A 19,360-nucleotide genomic window follows, 5' to 3' on the forward strand; every position below is an offset into this window, starting at 1 on the left:
TGTGTGACTATGAATGACCTTACCCAAGAACAGTCCCCAGAGAATACACAAAGTTCCTCCTCTAGAGGTTATAGAAACACTAACAAACAGCAATGGGAAGAGAGAAAAGATCTGCTGTTTTTAAGATCATTCACCAAACAATAAGGAGAAGGTGACAAAGCCATCAAACTGATGTAAAACAAACAAAGTGCAGAACTTCAGAGGTAAGCCATGCTAAGTCAAGCCCCACACTTTTTATTAGGGGAGCCAGTGGTTAAGAAAGCAGAGAAGTTATATAAAACAATTAAGTTTTATATATATTCCAGCAGCAAAACTTGTCTTAAAATTTAACACACACGTACACACACACAAGGAACACATTTGAAAATTATACCAGTTTAGAAAATATCACATAATCATTTAAAATCCAACAGATAATGTCATGCATTGCTTCTTAGACGTGGGTTGCATGACAGTCCTTACACCCACCAAATCCAACCTTCCCAGGAAATGTGGGAATATCATATATAGCATCTTTAATGGAAAGCTCATGACACCCATTCTTACAGAGGGTGTTCCCCTTTCCTGAGTTCCTCCCATACCCACTCCTCTCTTTAATGTCCTTTCTTGGCACTGATGGTGTGTGAAAAGAGCAGGAGGTTCATCACTTTGAGAAAGGTTTTCTACTCTGGGGCTTGGGCTCCATCTGCTATTTAATACCTCTGTTTCTTCTTTTTTTTTCATGCACTTGTTTTGGGGCTTGCCAACAACCTGGCCCTTAAGGTTTGGTTCCAAGATCCACCCTTCCTACCACCAGAAATTTGTCAGATAAAACTACAATTACAACAATTAGTTGGAAAGAGGAACGGACAATAAAAAGTACAAAAAGTGAGCTACTTAAGGAAGCATGAACATTCCAGAAGTCTAAAAAACATCCAAATGCTTTTTCATGGAAAAAGGTTTAAACTACCGTATTTTCCATAGTTAATTTGAAGTCCTTGTCAATTGCAAATAAGAGCAATAAGCCCTGAAAGGGAGTGCTTAAGAAGGAAAAATGCCTATCATGCTACAAATTCTCATAGTTTCAACGTAAAATCAATTTGTGGAAATTTCTGTATGTTCTGTAAGCACAAGGCAGTCTTCCATTCATGTCCAAATAGGCGGTCTCAGCATTTATTTATTTTTTTTCAAACACTCCCATAAATGTCAGTGTGTTTTCTGCCACAGATATTCTTGTGCACCAATGTGCTAAAAATAAGGCTATGCTATTACTTACTATTACAAATACGGGGGCAGGCTCCAAGGTTGTTACTGAGGCCTTATAGAAAAATTCCATGAAGTCAAAGCCATCTGTGTTTGTTTTTTATCTTTAAAAACATATGGGAATGCTGATAGATTGGAAAATCATCATGTGTTGCCTTTCACTCCTTGTTCAACCGACATTATTTCTATAAACTAACACTGCTGAAATGTCAAGCGCATTTGCAAACACATAGTTTTAAACGATTCTGAAGTTCACACTCGACAATACCCTGACACTAAAATACGTAATTTGTTAATTACGAATGACATCACAGAATTCCTTAGGCAGGATATTCTCCTTTGGGAAGTTTGGAGTGGGGGTGACTGACACGATTTAGAGGGCTGTGTTGCTACTGTTTACATGAGCACCCAGCACATCCCTTCTCTCACAGTGCTAAAGAGAAGCCCTGCTACCAGCCAGGGTGCAGGTCAAGCCATCTCTGAACACTCTGATTATCACAGAGATCCGAGCACTGAAATGTAAATTACATTCACTCATCTTCAGATCATCCCCATGAAGAATTATAACCCCAGCTATGAGCCACAAATGCTAGGAAATGTCCTGGTGGTGCTCCAAAACCACGAAAATGCATCTGATGCCTGAAAGCCCTTTAGTGCAGCTGCGGGGAGCGATGTGTTTTGCCAGTGCTTCCACGCAGGTATTGACTGGAAGTTTATGGCCCCTTCTCAGGGCGCTTGTGTGCAGCTGGGGAAATCCCCATGGCTGCAAGACAGCAGCCGAGGGAGCAGGAGGATGCTGTGGCATCTCTGAAGAGTGATGCTTTTCCAGCATTTTTATTAGTGGAAACAGATACGAGTCAAAATCCAGCCAATTTAAGGTAGGCAAAAAGGGGCAGACTCTGGAGAATGATGAGCAAGGCTTCAAATGTCTGAAAAAAGAAGCTTAACGGCATGTTGAAATTTCTGCTTGAATTCTTGTCCTTTCAAGAGGAATTAAAATAACGTGTAATCATCTGTGCAGACTTCACCTCAAGTGGGGCAGGAAGCATAATAAAACCTTCTGTTAAGTGCAACTGCCTGACACATAGGCTACCTCAGGGACACAAAACTGGTTCAATGTGGATGCAACATACCTGTTGGGATAAACGCTGCATGTTGCTGCAACTGAGCATTGGCAAGAGCCTGTTGATAGTGCAAGACACTGGGATTGAAAACGGCACTGGCACCATTGCTTTTTTCAAGTGCTTGTCTCTTTGGTAAAGGGTGAAGAACACCAGGAGGAAAGGCCTGTAAATAAGAAAGTTAGTTAAAATGGTGCCATTTTTAAGACCTTGTCCGTAATATATACATAAATACAAAAACTTAGTATTTTTAAAAGCGGCTAAAGATGCCTCGCCATGCATTTTAACTCAAAGCACAGCAATGTAAAATGAGTGAAATTTTGTTATTGGTAGCAAAAGCATGGTACTATTAACCTAGAACTGTAGCAGCACAACTACTGAAAAGAAACGTTTGCTTTAAAGCAACGAAAATGGCATTGCCTTTAAGTAGGTTTTCGAATATTACGGGGAGAAAAAACCACTTGTGTTTCATTGCCAAGTATTTTGTCTTATGTTTAAATTTAAATATAGTTTCCTATTATTATACAGATTAATGGATTACATTACGCGTTTTCAGTTACAAAAGCAGTTTTATCTCAATTCGACTTTTCATGAAAGATTTAAAAAAGATGAAACTGTGTTAGGAACCAAACTAAATCGTCTGCGGTCTATTACGTATGAGAATGAGATGGATAAATAGAGCTTCCGGTAAATTAATGAGTATGTGAAATCATTTCCGTTTGATGTTTGAAAAGTAAAGCGATACAAATTTCATTAGTTGCTTCTCTGAAGGAAAAAAAAAAAAAATTATAATTAAAAAAAAAAAAAAAAGCTACATGCAAAGCAAAAGGTGAAAGGTCAAAGTACCAGGTCTACAGTTGCTTCGAGAGGTCGCTTCATTGCTTTGGCAGTCGACTGAGTCTTTTAATAACAGGCAGCGAGCACATGATGGCAGTGGGCCAATGGGAGTCAAGCGAATTAACATACAGGTAAACAGCAAGCAGAGGTGCGTCATGGGAACGGCATTGCATTTGTGGATAGGTGAGAAGGAAAAAAATATTCTGAATGCAATATACAACATACAAAACACTAGGCATGCACAACAACAAAAATGTCTTCTAAAGAAATGAATATTACATTTTGAATTAGTACCGAAGCAAAAATGCATCTACTATACCTTAGTTAAAAGCATATAAGAGAGTAAAATATAGATGTTTGAAATTCAGGAAAGTTGAGTAAAACAGCAGCTTGCAGACACTATTAAGCATCATATAAACACTTCACAGAGATGCAGGAAGTTTTAAGGATACACCTATTGGAATTTCTGATAAGTTAGTTCAGTCACATTTTCAAGTGGGAAAATTGATTTGGGAGGCTCCATTTTCAAATACAAAGCACTAGTGCAAGTTGTAACGCATTATAAATGCTATTAATAACAGTGCTTACAAGGTGAGTGTCTTTTAATTTAGAGAAGTGAATCATTCAATGGATTTGGGGGTCAAAAGGAGACATTCTCCTTTGCCAACACAAAACAGAGTACACAGTATGTCTAGTTACACCAACTTATCATTAATTCCTTTCCTTTTCTCCTACAGCTGGGTCATTTTTGTAGATTTTTTTTCCTTGTAACTTACCACATTACATTGAGAGGGGAAAAAAGTCTTTCAGAATTGAAAACATACTTTCTAAATTTTGCTGTAACCTTCAGAACCAGCTTCACGAGCAGGGAGTAAAATTGGGCTCCCAATTCACAAGCCAACATTAATATATGAGTTATGGTACTAGTCCAGCATTATTAATTTTTCAAAAGAAAGTATTTAGGCATAGTACATAGGCATATACATTTATGTATACTTTCGTAATGAATTCAAACTTATGGCTGATAGGACAGCATTCTGTAAAAAAGTTTCTCATATAAAATATTACTTCCAAGTTTTATAGTGTAAATAATTCTTACAAACCTTTAGAAAGAAAAATTGACTTAGAAATAAAAATGTTTACTTTTGTTTTTTAAACACAGGCTGATATTTAGCTCTTTTTAGAATATGCAGATTATGTCTACCTTGAAATCAGTATGTGGAAATCGGGAACAAAAGTTGAGCGGCGGGAAGAGGACAAGGCACAAAATGCCTGCAAATATCTTGTGGTCATAAATTTATCAGGTGCCAACAGGGTATTCTGCAGGACAGACCTCATTCTGCTTATTCCTTGTTCCTGTCTCTGTTAGATGAGTCTTCTCATCTCTTCTTTGGCACATGTCTGGGTTACATACCCTGATCTACAGGATCTGCTCATCTCTCTGGGCCCATGACCCAAACACAAGAAACAACTGGTCTGAAGTGGGGATCTGGACAGACTTCTGTCTAAGCAGGGCACTGTGCAGCCCAGGTGTGGTACCCTCCACAGGTACCACTGCAGAGGACATCACTCCACTGCCCGGGGCACAGCCTCAGAGCCACTCTGCCTCCACCACAGAGGGAAGTCTACACAGAAGTGTAGAAATACACCTGTATTCAGCATTATGTGATGATGAAGCCCACAAGTTCAAATCAACACTGCTAAGAGTAAAGTGTTTCAGTTAATTACCTTTATTATCCAAATACAGATCTTACCTAATCTCACTTGTTAACTTATTATCTCTCTGCTTATTATCGCCTTTCTCCAATTTTTCTCCATGCTCTTCTTAATGTCACCTCCCTCCTTTGAAGCTTTCTTCTGGCTTTCCCCTCATCTTCCCCAGAAAGTTCAGTCTCACAGTCTTCCCAAGACTATTCCTGAATCTACTCATCAAACTTGCTTCCATGTAGTCTCCCCCTTTTTTCAGGCTTTCAAACTGTTCATCTTGCTCTCCTACATTCGTATTTTCTTTTATTTCATCCTGATAGTAAAACCTCCTTTACCTCTTTCTGTTCCATCAGGTTATCTCCTTCTCAACATTTGATCTACATAACTGACAGCCAAAGAATCAATAGCTACAGTCTGGAGAAGAAGAGGATACGAGAAGGAAATAACGATAATATCAAAAATGATCAAACATCCAAGGCATGGTATTTGCCTGCCATATGACACATTGGTGTGCTATAATGTGCCCTAGAATACAAACAAGATCTACACAGCAGTGGCCTCCACGGATGTGCAAGGAGCTCCTGACTAAACTCAAATGAAAGAAGGAAAGCACACAAGAGGTGGGAGCAGGGACAGATGGCTCAGGAGGAACAGGGACACAGCCTGAACATGCAGGGATATGTTAGGAGAGTCAAAGATCACCTGGAGTTGAATCTGGCAAGGGATGTGAAAGACAACCAGAAGGGCTTCTCAGCAACAAAAGGAAGACCAGAGAATATGTGTTTCCACTGCTGAATGGGTCAGGCAACCTGGTGACACAGGACATGGAAAAGGCTGAGGCTCTGAAAATCCTTTCCATCTCAGTCTTTACTGGCAAGACTGGCCTTCAGGCCAGTGGGAGACCAGTGAGGTAAGTTTGAAGTGGAAAAGATTTTCCCTTGGAGGAGGATGATCAGGCTAGGGAACATTTAAACAAGCTGTACATACACAAACCCATAGGAACTAACGGAATGCACCCTGGGTGCTGAGGGAGCTGGCCAACATCACTGCAAGGTTAATCTTAACTATCTTTGAAAGATCCCTGACAGGGGGAAATTCCCAAAGACTGCAAGAAAGTAAATGACACTCCTATCTTCAAAAAGGGCAGGAAGGAAGGTCTGAGGACTGACAGGTTGGTCAGCCTCACCTCAGTCCCCGGGAAAGCAATTGAGCAAATCCTCCTGAAAACCATCTGCAAACACATGAAAGCCAAGACAATGATGGGAAGTAGTCAGCATAGATTTATGACAGGGAAATTGTGTTTAACCAGCCTGACATCCTACTATGATGAGACTGGCAGGGTGGTGAAGGGAGAGCAATGGATGTTGTTTCCCTTGATTTCAGAAAGGGTTTCAACACAATTTCATCCTCACAGACAAATTTGTTTGTTATGGGCCAAATGGGAAACAGTGAGGTGGACTGACAATTGTCTCACATGCCAGGCTCAAAGGGATGTGATCAGCAACACAGAGCCAAGCTGGAGTCACCAGAGGTGTAAAGCTTGGAGGAGTGGTTGATAACACAAGACAGATGTGCCACTGCTCAAAGAGCCTAGAAAGTCTGGAGAAATGGGCACGGAGAAACTTCACTAAATTCAACAAAGAGAAGTATCAAGGGACCTGGGGAGGAACAACATGAGGCACCAGTACACACCGGGGGCCACAAAGGCTTGGAAGAAAAGAGCCTCAAGATCCTGGTGGACACCAAGCCAGCAATGTGCCCTCATAAGCATAGGCAGCTGACAACATGCTGGGCTGCACTGGGAAGACTATCACCAACAGATGGAGGGAGGTGATTCTTCCCCTCTATTCAGCCGTGGTGAGGCCACACATGGTGCACTATGTCCAGGTCTGGGCATCCCAGTACAAGAAAGATACAGGTGTACTAGAAAACACTTCCATAAAGGACCTAAAAGATGATCAAGGGACTGAATTCACCCTGGAGAAGATACAGGGGAATCTCATCAGTATATACAAATACCTGATTTCAGGGTAAACATCAAGCCAGTGGTGCCCAGGGACAGGAGAAGAGGCAAGGGGAACAAATTTAAATAAAAGAAATTCCATTTAAATGTAATGTAATTTAAATTAAATGTAAGATTAAAAAAAAAAGGAAAAGAAAAGCATTTATTTTTACTGGAAGTATGGAGAAGGTTGTCAAATTATGGAGTTTCTATCCTTTGAGGCTTTAGTAAGCCAACAGGCACATCCTGGGCAATCTCCTCTAGCTCACCCTGTTTAAGCAGGGGAAATAGGCTGGAATATTTTGTACATATTTCTCTGCAAAATGTTACCCTGAATTACAGGTCCCTGTTGCCTTCTCCTGTGACACTAGACTGCTAACATTTCAATTCTGTGTTTCCAAAGATGCTTCATCTTGCTTTGAGGCTAATGCAACTGTAATTAAGCCTTATTTAAAACCACAGGATATATATCTGCAACCATTACTGAAGTGCAAAAAAAATTAATCCCCTCATCTCTCTCCTTTCTTATTTAGTGTAGTGCCTAGAAATATTACATTCTCTAAATGAACAATAAATATTGCACAACAGAAGCTAATCAGAATAAAAACCCAATCTTCTCTGCTTTAATTTCCAGATGGTATTCAATTTCTGCAAGCACAGGAAACTTTAACTAAAAATCATCCAATTTGAAACAAAGGCTGAGGATACTATTAGAGAAAGAATATTAAAACTTAAGAAATATTCTTCTGTTTGGTGGTTTACTTTCTTGCATAACTTACCCTTTGTCCCTCAAAAAAGTCTGGTCTTTTCTAATTTGTTAAATACAATAGCTTGGGGTAGTTATGTGCTGTACTGTATTGTGTTTCTGGCAGGCTTTTTAACCAGAGAATAACTATATTGTCTATAACTATTGTATGCACTGTCCACAAGTCCACAAACCACATCTGCTTAATTATTCGCCCACTGCCAGCAAAGAGGACAATGATTCTTTGATTTGCTGCCAGCCGTTTTGTCTCTCAAGTCAGATCCTCCATGTTCGATTTATTTAACTTTATCAATACCACTTTAAATTTATCATCTGTCTTGGTAGCAACTGTAAGAGGGATCCAGTCCTGGTGAAGGGGTGGGCTGTCTTGTCTGAACAGTTTTAAGTAAGAGGTTAAAATATCTGAAAATAAAAGCCCCCACTCTCTTTCCTTCTGACTGTAGCCACGTTTCTTTCCTAATGTAGTTTACTACTTTTAAACCCCATGATTCAAGCAGCTGCCCATAATAGTAGGAGAGGCAAGAAGTCTCCAGGCCTGAAATGCATCTAACCAAAGTTCAAAAAGATACAGGCAATGCTTTTTAGTCGTTGGGGATAGCTGTAGATCTACAGAGGGCAGTTCTGTCTCATCCTCAGACAGGCACTAATGGTAGATCAGATTAAGTGTCCTGGTTTTCCTACGCTACCAACACAGTGAGACCAAGGTGGCTGGCTGGCTGTCTCTTTTCTAAGGTGGACTGTGCTGAATCTCAATGCAGGTTTCTGTTCTACTACTGATCTCTAAAGCAAATGCTCTATCTGCTTTTCTTCCAAATTTCCACATGTGTATCTGCCGTCAAAGAGCTAAAACAGCATAAGTGTCCCTGTTTTCCTGGGAACACTGAAGTTTATCAGTTTTGTTTCTGTTTGGAAATATTATAGGCAAATTTACATATAATTGAGGCAGAGAACAGAAGTGGTATAGAGTGTCATTTGCTTCACTGTCTTGAATAGAAATACAGCATTAAAATAAGGGCATAAAGAAAAGAAAGTGCTTCCTCCCATCAAGCAATAGTAATAACTTTATAAACTCTTATCTTTCACCAAAATAAAAATTAAAAAAATAAAAATAAAAAAAAAGAGGCAAAAGAGAAAATAAAGTATAAGCAAACAGCAATAAATTGAAGCAAAATAGGCATGAAAAAAAGGCAGCCATACATGCCAGCACTTACCATCACAGTCGCAGCTGCCGCAGCTGCCTGGGCTGCCACTGCAGCCTGGTTGGCTTGGTGTTGCGCCGCTTTGATTTTGGCCTGCAAATGTGCAGGAGGGTGAAAATACTTGCATTTCTCCCTCATGCAACGACCTTTTATGTAATCCATACACACGGTTACGGTGTTGTCGTTTGTGTCAATCATTGTGCTGTCTGCCGGATGCGCAAAGCGGCAATCAGTCTCTCCACGCGCACAGTTCCCCCGCTGGAACTCCCTGCACACCTACGTGCAAAACAACACACGTTGCAGGGGCAGAGCTCGGTGCAACGTGAAAGGGCAAGGAGAGTCCCACACCCCCAAAACACACACCTGCCCCCTTCCCCAGTTAGTTCAAGTTTTACAGCAAATTCAATTCAATAAACCCTTCATCGCTTGGTGTGTGAGGGGAGTGCACCTATTTCACCCTTTTGTTCTTGGCTCCTCAGGTAGCTCTGTGGTACTGTGGCTAAATGAACTTAACATGCAACAGAAGCATTCCCAAATGCCTTTCCTTTTTCCTCTTTAGAAAGCAGATGGGAAGGATACTTACTTACTCACGTAACTGCTCCTGCAAAACTAGCTGGGAATCACAAAATATTTTGTCTCTTTCTGACTACACTTTGTATTCTTGCAGGTTGACTGGTAGGGAAGGAGTTCCTCTTGCTGAAACCCAGGGAAAATACACATCAGATGCACTGTATTTTTTATGGAGTCTACAAACAAAATTGAGAGCCTACTTAAAAAGAATTTTCAAAAATGGGCAGAATGAACATACTGATTTTCCCAAGAAGAAACGTGCTCTAGACACTAGTGCTTAGGCTTTTGGGCAAGAACATTCATTTCTGCAAGAGCCATTTGGCCTCCTTGTGTACTTGGATCACAGATTCCACTGAGTCCAGCCACGCAGTGATCCAGCAACAGCTGGGAGGCTCTCCACATAGCTTGTCCCTTCAGCCTGCTGCAGGGTTGGCAATATTCAACATCTCCATTGCCAGCTCAGGGCTGAAGGGCTACACCATTCCCCTAATATTGACCCATAAGGCTATTAAAATTCCCTTATTATCAGTGCAGAAAAACCAAGACAATTAATACTGAAATAAAAAATGTGCTTGTTAGATATTTCATCAAGGCATACCTTTACAGGCATGTATGTATACCTGAGGTTTTTTTGAGACTATGAACTTTACAAAAGATGAAAATTCATGTTGATCTCTGTGTATTAAATATAAGCAAACACACTACCTTAAAAATAGCAGTATTTAATTGCCACTGGCTGCAAGTGCAGAAATCCTGCCTGGTTACAAGTTTTTGATCTGTAGCAACCAAATTAAAGCTTCGTTTCTAAAACAACAGTTACACTCTCCAGGATCTTTCACATAGCCTAACAGAGGATGTACTTCTAGTCACAGTGGCGTCTACAGTACCTCCAGTTTATCAGTCCTGAGGAGTTTCTGGGTAGCAGTTGAACTGGGGACTGAAACCGGTGGGCTTCCAGGAACAATGACTGGCGGCGTGGGTAGGATCTCAGTCGGGACTAAGCCAACTCCTGGTGTTACTGGCGTTAGGTAAGGAGCAAAGCTAATAGCCGTGTTCGTTCCTATTGTGGGACCCACTGGAAATGTGGGCTGAAAAAGGAAAACACAGACCAAGATGAAAAAAAAGTCCCTGAATCAATACATTACTGTTGTCTTTTGCTTGTTCTTTCTGGCACCAATTCATTTTCTTAATGAAAAAATTTCAAACAGCTGGCAAAACACACAGGATCCTCTCTTCTTTTAATCACGTAACACGTTCCAGCAGCATACCAAGAACCACCTTTGTAACTTTATTATTGGAAAAGAGTCTGGTGATGCAAAGGAAGTCATACTTTGAACCTGAATCTCTGTGAAGGTCCAGCTTACACTGCAGGCTTATTTACACATCTAAATGTAGAAATAACATAGACTTTATTGCTTTTTCTCAATACCTGTTTTCCTTGGGAAAACAGGCTATTTTTCGAAGTATTCAGATTTCATAGGTGAAGCATTATTAACTATATTAAAGCCATATTTCTAATAAGAGTACATATAATGAGCTCTTTGGCATGTAACTTCCAGTATGTTTGCATACTGTATTTTGCCACCTCCTGCAATTATATGTTACTGTGTCTCGCACACTGAAAAAACTCACCTTTGCAAATGTTTGTGTGCCCAGCTGTCACCAGTGGCAAGCAGAATAAATATTATAATCTCAGCTGGACACAATATTTAGAAAGGGATTATTCAGGCTTAGATTAATTAATCATATGAAAACTTTGATTGGAAGGAACGATACGGGTCTAAAAATCTTGTTTTGTTCCTTTCTACAGTGAGTCAGTGAAGGCATGACCAGAAGAAAGAGTACTTCTGATGCTAAAACAGCCATGATGAGGCAGAATAGTGGGTTTGTCACCAACAGCTCCACAGGGGGTGGAGGCAGAACATCACCATGATCAGACCACGCTTAGACCTGGAAAGTGCTTTAGTTCTGCAGAGCTGAGGTTTACCCCAGAGAGTGAAGCTATAATTATAAATGAGGAAAAACTGAGAAGAAAAACAGGACACATCTCAGATTAGCTTTGTCAGAAATTAAGTTCCCAAATAAGACAGCAGCTAGAAACACAACAGCACAACACTAAGACTTCAAAACATTTTAACGAAGGAGAAGTGTCTTTCTCATTAAGGTGGCGTGCCTGACATAAAGTACACAGAAAATATGCAAGAGAAAACACAGGAGCTAGAAGGTGGGGTTTTTTATTTTTTATTTTTTGTTTGGGTTTGTTTTCTTTGGATTTTTTTTGTCTTTGGAAGCAATTACTAAATTTCAAATGGATGTGACTTAGTACCAATAAGATGCTCTGAGCAGGCAGATTAACCAGGATAACCAACTATATGGAAATGGCATCTACCAGCCCTTAAGAGGTAAAAAATACATTAAAAGTGTATTAATCTGTGTTTTAATCAGTGATCAAATCTGCTCGATATCAAACAACCCAATTTATATGTCAAACATGAGCTAAATTCTGAAGAGCATAATAATGAACATATATATGAAACAATGGTTCAACTGTGTTGAGGACAATATGTGTTATGTGACATATAAATAACAGCTTTGTATCAGATATAATTTTAAGAATAAATCCACATGTGAAATGGCTTCTACGAAATTTTCTTTCACTTTTTATCCATTTGGTCAAGGCTGAGTCATCTTAATCTGGCAATTTATGTGAGACAGAGAAATAAAACCTGGCATTTTTATCACAGCAATCAGTACAGAAGACATTATGTCAATGAAATTGTAAAGTTCAAATGATGAAACGGGTGAGAAGAAAAAAGTATCATTTTGCCACTTCAATTTTTCTCATAGTATTAAGCAGTGGAATCTATCACTTCATTAAAACTTTTTCTGGTGAAAACTCAAGCAGTAAAACCCCAGGAAATATCAAGACAACTCAGGTCAACATCACCAGATACAATTTGATGAACATGTACCAGAAATTCAGGGAGTCCTGACACCCAATTCCGAATCCCACATGACAGTAGATGTTTCAAGTATAAAAAGGCATTATTGAAAAAGGCATCTGGGGTGAGCTTCTTCTGACCAAATGCATGTGTCTTCTTCTGAGATGTCTACACTTGACTTCTGCTGTAGCCCATGGAAAGGCAAAAGCACTTAGAAAACCAAATTATCTAATCCAAATGCAGATGTCTGAAACAAACCAAGCAAATAGTAATTAGGAGTGCCAATGTCTTTTGATAAATTATAAATGGACCTTGGAAACTCACTGGAGAAGTTGATGCCAACACTCCAGATGCCTCAAGTTAGAGAAAAAAAATCCCCCTCCTGTGGGATGCCTTACACTAGGAATTTAAATTGAAAAAACATCATTAGCAGCCATGTGTGAAAAGTTTAATTCAGATTACTTGCCAAACCATGATTTGGAAGTTTGTTACAGTGAGGAGCCCAAGTGCAAGGGCTGCCTGGAGTTACTGATCACTTTAGTGCATATCCAAAGATGCTGCTCATGCATGCCAGACTTTAGTTCTATGTCACTGCCTGGATATGAAGTGTCTCAGGCACTGTACAAATCACATTGAGAAAAAACACTGAGTTTGTGAAGTGCATGCACCACCAATTCTCTGTCTTATCCTTGGACACTTCAGACTTCAACAGAGCAGGAAAATGCTACCCATTAACCTTTGTTCCTGGTATTTGGATTAAATAATATTTAAAGCCATTCAAACCCACAGACTCCTGAGAAACTTTGTGTTCCTACTCAAGTAACTTACTAGCAAATTATTGTTATTATATAAATTTTCACCTCCAGAAGGATTGTAGGTAAAAATCTTGCAAAAATGACATGAAATAAATGAGGGCGGGGGGGGGGGAAGAGGAAAAAATTGAAAGTTATTTTGGGATAAAAGAAAAATAAATCAAATCTACAGCAACACTCCATTACATCTTCAAATGGAAATATAAATGAGCATATCTCTAGCATCTTGACCATTCCTTGAGTAAACAGACAGGGACTATTTTTATTAATACTATTTAGAGAACTTCTGCAGGTCAATACAGTCTTCAACTTTACTTACCATTAACACCATCAGAGAAATATACTTACCACTGGCTGTATTGGTGTCCCTGGAAACATGAACTGCATTTGCTGGGCGAGCATTGCTGCTGCAGTTTTTTGTTGGATTAAGTTGTTCCTGCCATTGATTTCCAGTTGAGTTTTCAAATGTGTTGGTGGATGAAGGTACTTGCAGTTCTCCCTTGTACAGCGACCCTGGAACAAGAAGTCACACTAATCGGTCGGCTGCTTTTGATGATAGTTTAATGCCTTCGAGCAAAGTATTACACCATAAACTAAGTAAGAACTAATGAAACACAGGGTGTTTCCTGGGAACTGTGTAGAGGGCTGGGAGGAGCTGATAGCATTGAGCTCTGCCTCAGCCCACCACCTCTGATTGATCATTAAAGCTAATAACCATGGAAAAAAGAAAGAGAAAGGCTTTGAATCAGCATTTTCATTGTTAAGTACAGATCAGTGTCATACAACTAATAATCTCAGAACAATCCAGACTGCCTGAACTGCCTCTCATGACATCTTGGCTAAAGTATCTGGTGTTACCATAACCTAAATGGTTTTTTATAAATGACATTACATTATGAATAACAAATTGAAACCTTCTTCAATTGAAATGCAGCTTTTAAGTACATAATTTTAAAAATAATTGTGTGATCATGGCAGTGAGGATCTAAAGTTGCCACTCTCTGCTTGAGTTCTCTCATACACTCACCCTTATTCCAGTTCACTGCCTTCCAGCCTCCTGTTTTTATTACATCAGCACAACTTTGAACTATTTCCATTCAAGTATAAAAGAACAGAAGTAAAGGTGGTACTTTTTACAGCCTAAATTTAGAAGCAGTGCATGGATCTAAATCTGAAGGTACACAGCAAAAGAAAAGCTCCCGATCAACATGAAAGGAGTTTTTAGACAGTTATGAGATAATAAGAGAATAAAAATATAGGTGGGCTGTCATTTCTGAGGTGGCTTGGATTAGAGGAGATGGATCTACAAGCTGACTCCAAACATAGGTAGAGCGGTGTAAGACGCACTGATATATTTTCCCCCAGAAAGGGAAATCATAGGGTGCACCAGGAAGTTGTGCAGCTGCAGGGCAGGACCTACTGAGATCAGAAGCTCCTTGATGACACAGCTCACAACCAACCACAGAATTTTAGGGGCTGTGACTAGAGGGCCTATAGCATTAGTCAAACCACATTTGATACATTCAACTTGTGTAAGTTAAGTTTCCAAACTGAGATGTTTTTAAGAAGTGCTTTTTAAACTTTCCATTCACTGATATTAGGGCTTTACTATTGGTAGACAAGCAGGAATATCCTCCTATAGCCAAGAAAGCATCCAGATCCCTGTGCTGGAATATCACACAGTACAGACAAAAACTGGCTCTGTGTATGCCCACACACACACACACACACACTCCTGCAAAACTTTCAGTAGGCTTCAAATGTCCCAAAACTAGTGTTATTGTTATACTTTTGACTTAGACACTAAAACAATGCTGATTCTGCCTCTAATCTGCTACAAGGATGTCATAACTAGCTGTACAGGAGTGAATGAAACATGTTCAGGAAGGTTCTGCTGCGTCGAGGCTGATGGGAATGTAATCAGCTATTTCCACACTATTAAACTATTAAGAACTTTCCTGAACTGCCCCTGGCTGCTGCTTGGAGTATGCTAAACAGTAGAGACCAGAAAACTCAAGAAAGCGAAAAATTTAAGAAAAAGCAATGGTCTCAACACTCATTAACAATGGTCTCAGTGCTGTTTTAACCTCCTAGTACAGATGCAGCCACTTTCAGGACATCATGCCTTCTGTCTGTTGAGAGAATCACCAATGCTGCCTTGGTTTAACCAATTACACAAAAGGAACGTTACTTTGTCAGCTGGCATGAGCAGAACCAGAAACAGTCACGATTTGATGGACACAAAAGAAGGCTGGCTCTTTCATTTTGGGGGTAACGTGGCCTTTGCCATCATAATGCTAAACTGGAGCAGACTCAGTGCAGACAATGAGCATAAGCTTTTTTGTTGGCTGATGAGGCCAACTGTTTTAGACATTTTCAACTGAGATCTATCTTACCTTAGCCTATTTTGTGTATGAATGGCTTGTACAGCAAATCTAAAAATTAAAACAGCAAAAACATATCGAACTACTGAATCCGATGGAAATATCGACCTATGGAATCAAAACTGTTCCTTAAATAAGGACTGAGAGCAACTCTCCACCACAGTGGCTTCTGAAGTACCTTAAACCTGAAGAGTGCCTTCGGCCAGACCTCCAGTCTTACCTCTGACAACATACAGCTACTGTGTACCATCACTTCAAGCTCCGCAAAGCAACTCACAGTGCACAAAAGATTGGTTATTTCTGAAAACTTTCAAAATAATCCAACCATACAAAACTGTACTGTCCTCTCTAAAGTTATTCATGTCTGTGCCTCGTTTACTAGCTTTTTGAGCTCCCGGTTAGCAGCGAACGTACGTACTATAAAAGAGCTGTGTGGTCCTGCCACGCCACTATAGAAAGCCCTCTAAACAGATCAAGCCTTGTTGAAATTAAATGACCCAAAATAAACTGCAGTGGAATGAGCACTGAAAATAGTGAGTAAATTAATCCAGCCCTCACTACCAAAATGGCATAAATTCTGAGACCAGCTTTTTTCCTTTTTGGACCTACAATGGTAGCAGGGAAACACCTATAAGGAATTTTGCATTGCTTTTTTCCCAAATGCTCCATGTCCCAACTATTAATCAATGCACAAAAAAAAATTCAAACTAGTAGTATCATTTCAGTCAAATGGGACCCTGAAATTTTTTGCTTATTAAAAAGTGAAATATGAAGCCCAACTGACATGACAGCACATACCAACCAAGAAGCAGAACAGGCAACTGTACACAACATGCATATTCAACATATTGGTTGGGTCACCATCAATAAAGAGTCCACTTTGGATTCTTGCAAAAAACTACTATGCTAGAAGGCCACATTATCACAAATACAGAGACAAAATCAGGTACTTTAACTCTCAGGTGCATCAATATCAAGCCTCTGGAGTGAGGCTTGGTTCATCTTAAAACCACAGCAGTTTAGGAGCTGCTCCACAGACATTCAGTCCCTCTGGCACACGAAGGAACAAACTCAGCAGAACAAGGCAGGCGGCAGGGAAAAATAATTGCTTCTTACAACTTTTAACCTGTTCCCAGATATGAGTCAGAGTCCTGAAACTAAGGGCACAGACAGACTGGTTTGAAACTGGGTCCCTAGAAACTCCTGTCACCCATGAAGTGAAGGTTATCAACAAGCACATCATAAGCGGCTGTGCACTTCCCATGGGAGTTCATGCGAAAAAATCACTTTCAGTGAGCTGTCTCCTTATCTGCAATGGATAGGAACAATGAACAGACATCAGATTACATTCCCAGCAGTCTGTTACTCCCCTCATCCTGGAAGGATGGTACCTAACTCTGACCTTTTATTTCTTTGCCTTTGTCCTCTACAGCTGCCCAGCCTACTGCCCAGCACCACATTTCAGGCATGTAATGGAAAGTTTTAACAGAAAAACTACTTTTCTACTGCTAATTATCCAGACTGGAACATGTCGTGGCTCCTGTCAGGCTGTGCCACAGGTTTCATTCCAGTAAAGCAGTGGGAGAGGGAAAAGGTGCACTGAGGAGCTGGGAACTCAAAGGACTTCAGTGCCCAATACCAGGGCACAGCAAAGAGAGGCTCTACTTCTGCAGGGGCAATGGTCTTGGGAGCTGCTGCCTGACTGGCTTAATTTCAAAACCACATCTCTTAACAAGCCATGTCACACCATTGGCTTTTTTTTTATCAATAGATTTTCCCATTAAGAACAATGGGTAGTTTGTCTTAAGATCAATGCCACAAGACAGCCCACGGACTAGAGTATATTAAAAAGCTAGATATGTGCTTAGAATTTTAAATTTCAAATAAGCAAAATGAGGTGAATGTCAAAGTAACACCCCGTAACTTTGCATGTTAACACACTAAGAATCCATTTGCTGTCTACAAGTTGTGCAGCCACCTCTCCATCTTAAACATTTCATAAATTCACAACTTCTTTCAGTATTTTACTCTTGCTGTAATAGTAACAATAATAATAATTAATTCAAGCTTGGGAATTGCTTATGTATAATAATGAGTTAGCTTTTACTTATTAAAATTACCTTTATCTTTCATAAAAGTAAGATGTTTGAACAGGGAAAAAAAGGCAAAACAATGTTTCTTCTATCTCTTCAGGCAAGAATCAACTAAAGCTTCTGGAATTATTTCACTCGAGTACGGAATTTCAGGCAATTTATTGATGCTATTAGTGGGAAATAACAGCATGACTCCCCCACCTAACAGTGTAGCCTCACATGTGACACACCAAAAAGACGGGTTATCCAATGAGAAGCAGAAAGTGGGAGGCCTGTTGCCCTGCAGGCGTCTGTCCCTTGTTCCAAACCTCGCTCCCCAGGCTGCTTCCACCAGCTCCCCCTACCCACCTCTGTTCTCCATAAACTCCCAGCTTCCTACTGTACCCCACTTCCCTCCTTCCGTCTCCCCTGCAGCACCCTCCCACCTCTCCTAACTATAGTCCAGGAAACAACTCACATGATAATTATAACTCGCTCGAGCCGTGCGTGTCCTGGAGATCCAGCCAAGACGTGCACGCTGCTGGCAGACCACACTCGGGAGCGGCTTAGTGCCCGCTCCTGCCTTTTCCTTAATAGGGTAAAACTCTGGATCTCTCTTCTACCCAGACACCGATTTTTGCATAAGCAGTAAGAACTTTGAGATATGTCTTTGAGATGTCTGCTTCCAGAAACTTTGCTTGAAATTGGCTACATTATTCAGAAGTTATTAGGGTGAGAGGATGATGCTGGCAAAAATACGGACAGTGCAATTATGCAAAACCTGTTTCCCTAAGAAAACAAGCTAAACCTAAAATGCAGATGAAATTGTATGAACTCTCAAGATTAAATATGCAGTCTAAAGGGAAAAGAAGAAAAGTATATGACTTCCGAGACATGAAAGAATTTAGAAGGCATCTGAGCAGCTAGTTCTACAAGGCAAAAAAAGATTTTCTGGTTTCCAGATAGACACTATGAGAGCCAAACATTTGCTGGAGTTAGAAAAGACACACACAAATTTTTAAAATGTAATAATCACCTGATGCCACAACTACCCCTCCCACTCGAAAAAAACCTTGCAGTTTTCTGCATGCCTTGCACACACCTGTAAAGATCAGAACACATTTTAAAACAGTAATGCATTTGCAGCTGTGAGCATGATGCTTAGCTAAACATCACCTACTGACGACACTACACACTCTTCAAACCCCAGCAGAGTGGGAGCTAGCACAGGCCACTGTCCAGGGTGGTGGCAGCACATGGCAAGAATAGCCACAGAGACAGCAGTGTCAGCAGCTGGGGTGGTACCTAAGGCATAAGTATTTCTCTGGAAGAGTTTCTGTCAAGAGCAAAAACTGTTTTTTCCCCTTTGGGATTCCTCCTCAGCAAATTCTGGCTGGGAACATGTGTGGCCTCACCCAATCAATTAACAAATTTTGGTATTGCATAAACCAGGAACTTTTCAATTGCAATAATCCTGTGCTCCCTGAGGCTAAAAATAGACCCAGTCAATAGGAGGGCAGATATTTTGAGATACTTAAGCTTCTGCTCCTATGCATAGACAGCCACACTAATAGCCTAAACCATCCAGTTCAAAAGTTATTTTTTAAATGCAGAAACATGAAAAAGGGAAAAAAAAACCCCAAGACACTAAAGAAAACACTGTGTATTCATACACAGAGAGGGATGATTCCTCTTGCTCTACAGGA

General features: G+C 40.2%; 1 protein-coding gene across 1 annotated transcript in view; it reads right to left on the bottom strand.

The window, feature by feature from the left end:
* MBNL2 (muscleblind like splicing regulator 2) overlaps nucleotides 1-19,360 on the bottom strand; it is a 91,405-nt gene that overhangs the window by 20,323 nt on the left and 51,722 nt on the right. The window contains 6 exon segments of the mRNA XM_008632397.2: nucleotides 2,376-2,481; nucleotides 2,484-2,529; nucleotides 3,210-3,263; nucleotides 8,887-9,150; nucleotides 10,332-10,532; nucleotides 13,547-13,711. Coding sequence (XP_008630619.2) covers nucleotides 2,376-2,481; nucleotides 2,484-2,529; nucleotides 3,210-3,263; nucleotides 8,887-9,150; nucleotides 10,332-10,532; nucleotides 13,547-13,711 — 836 coding nt within the window.

The sequence above is a fragment of the Corvus brachyrhynchos genome, unplaced genomic scaffold (genome assembly GCF_000691975.1).
Source record: "Corvus brachyrhynchos isolate BGI_N302 unplaced genomic scaffold, ASM69197v1 scaffold12, whole genome shotgun sequence".
In the NCBI taxonomy this organism is placed as follows: Eukaryota; Metazoa; Chordata; class Aves; order Passeriformes; family Corvidae; genus Corvus; species Corvus brachyrhynchos.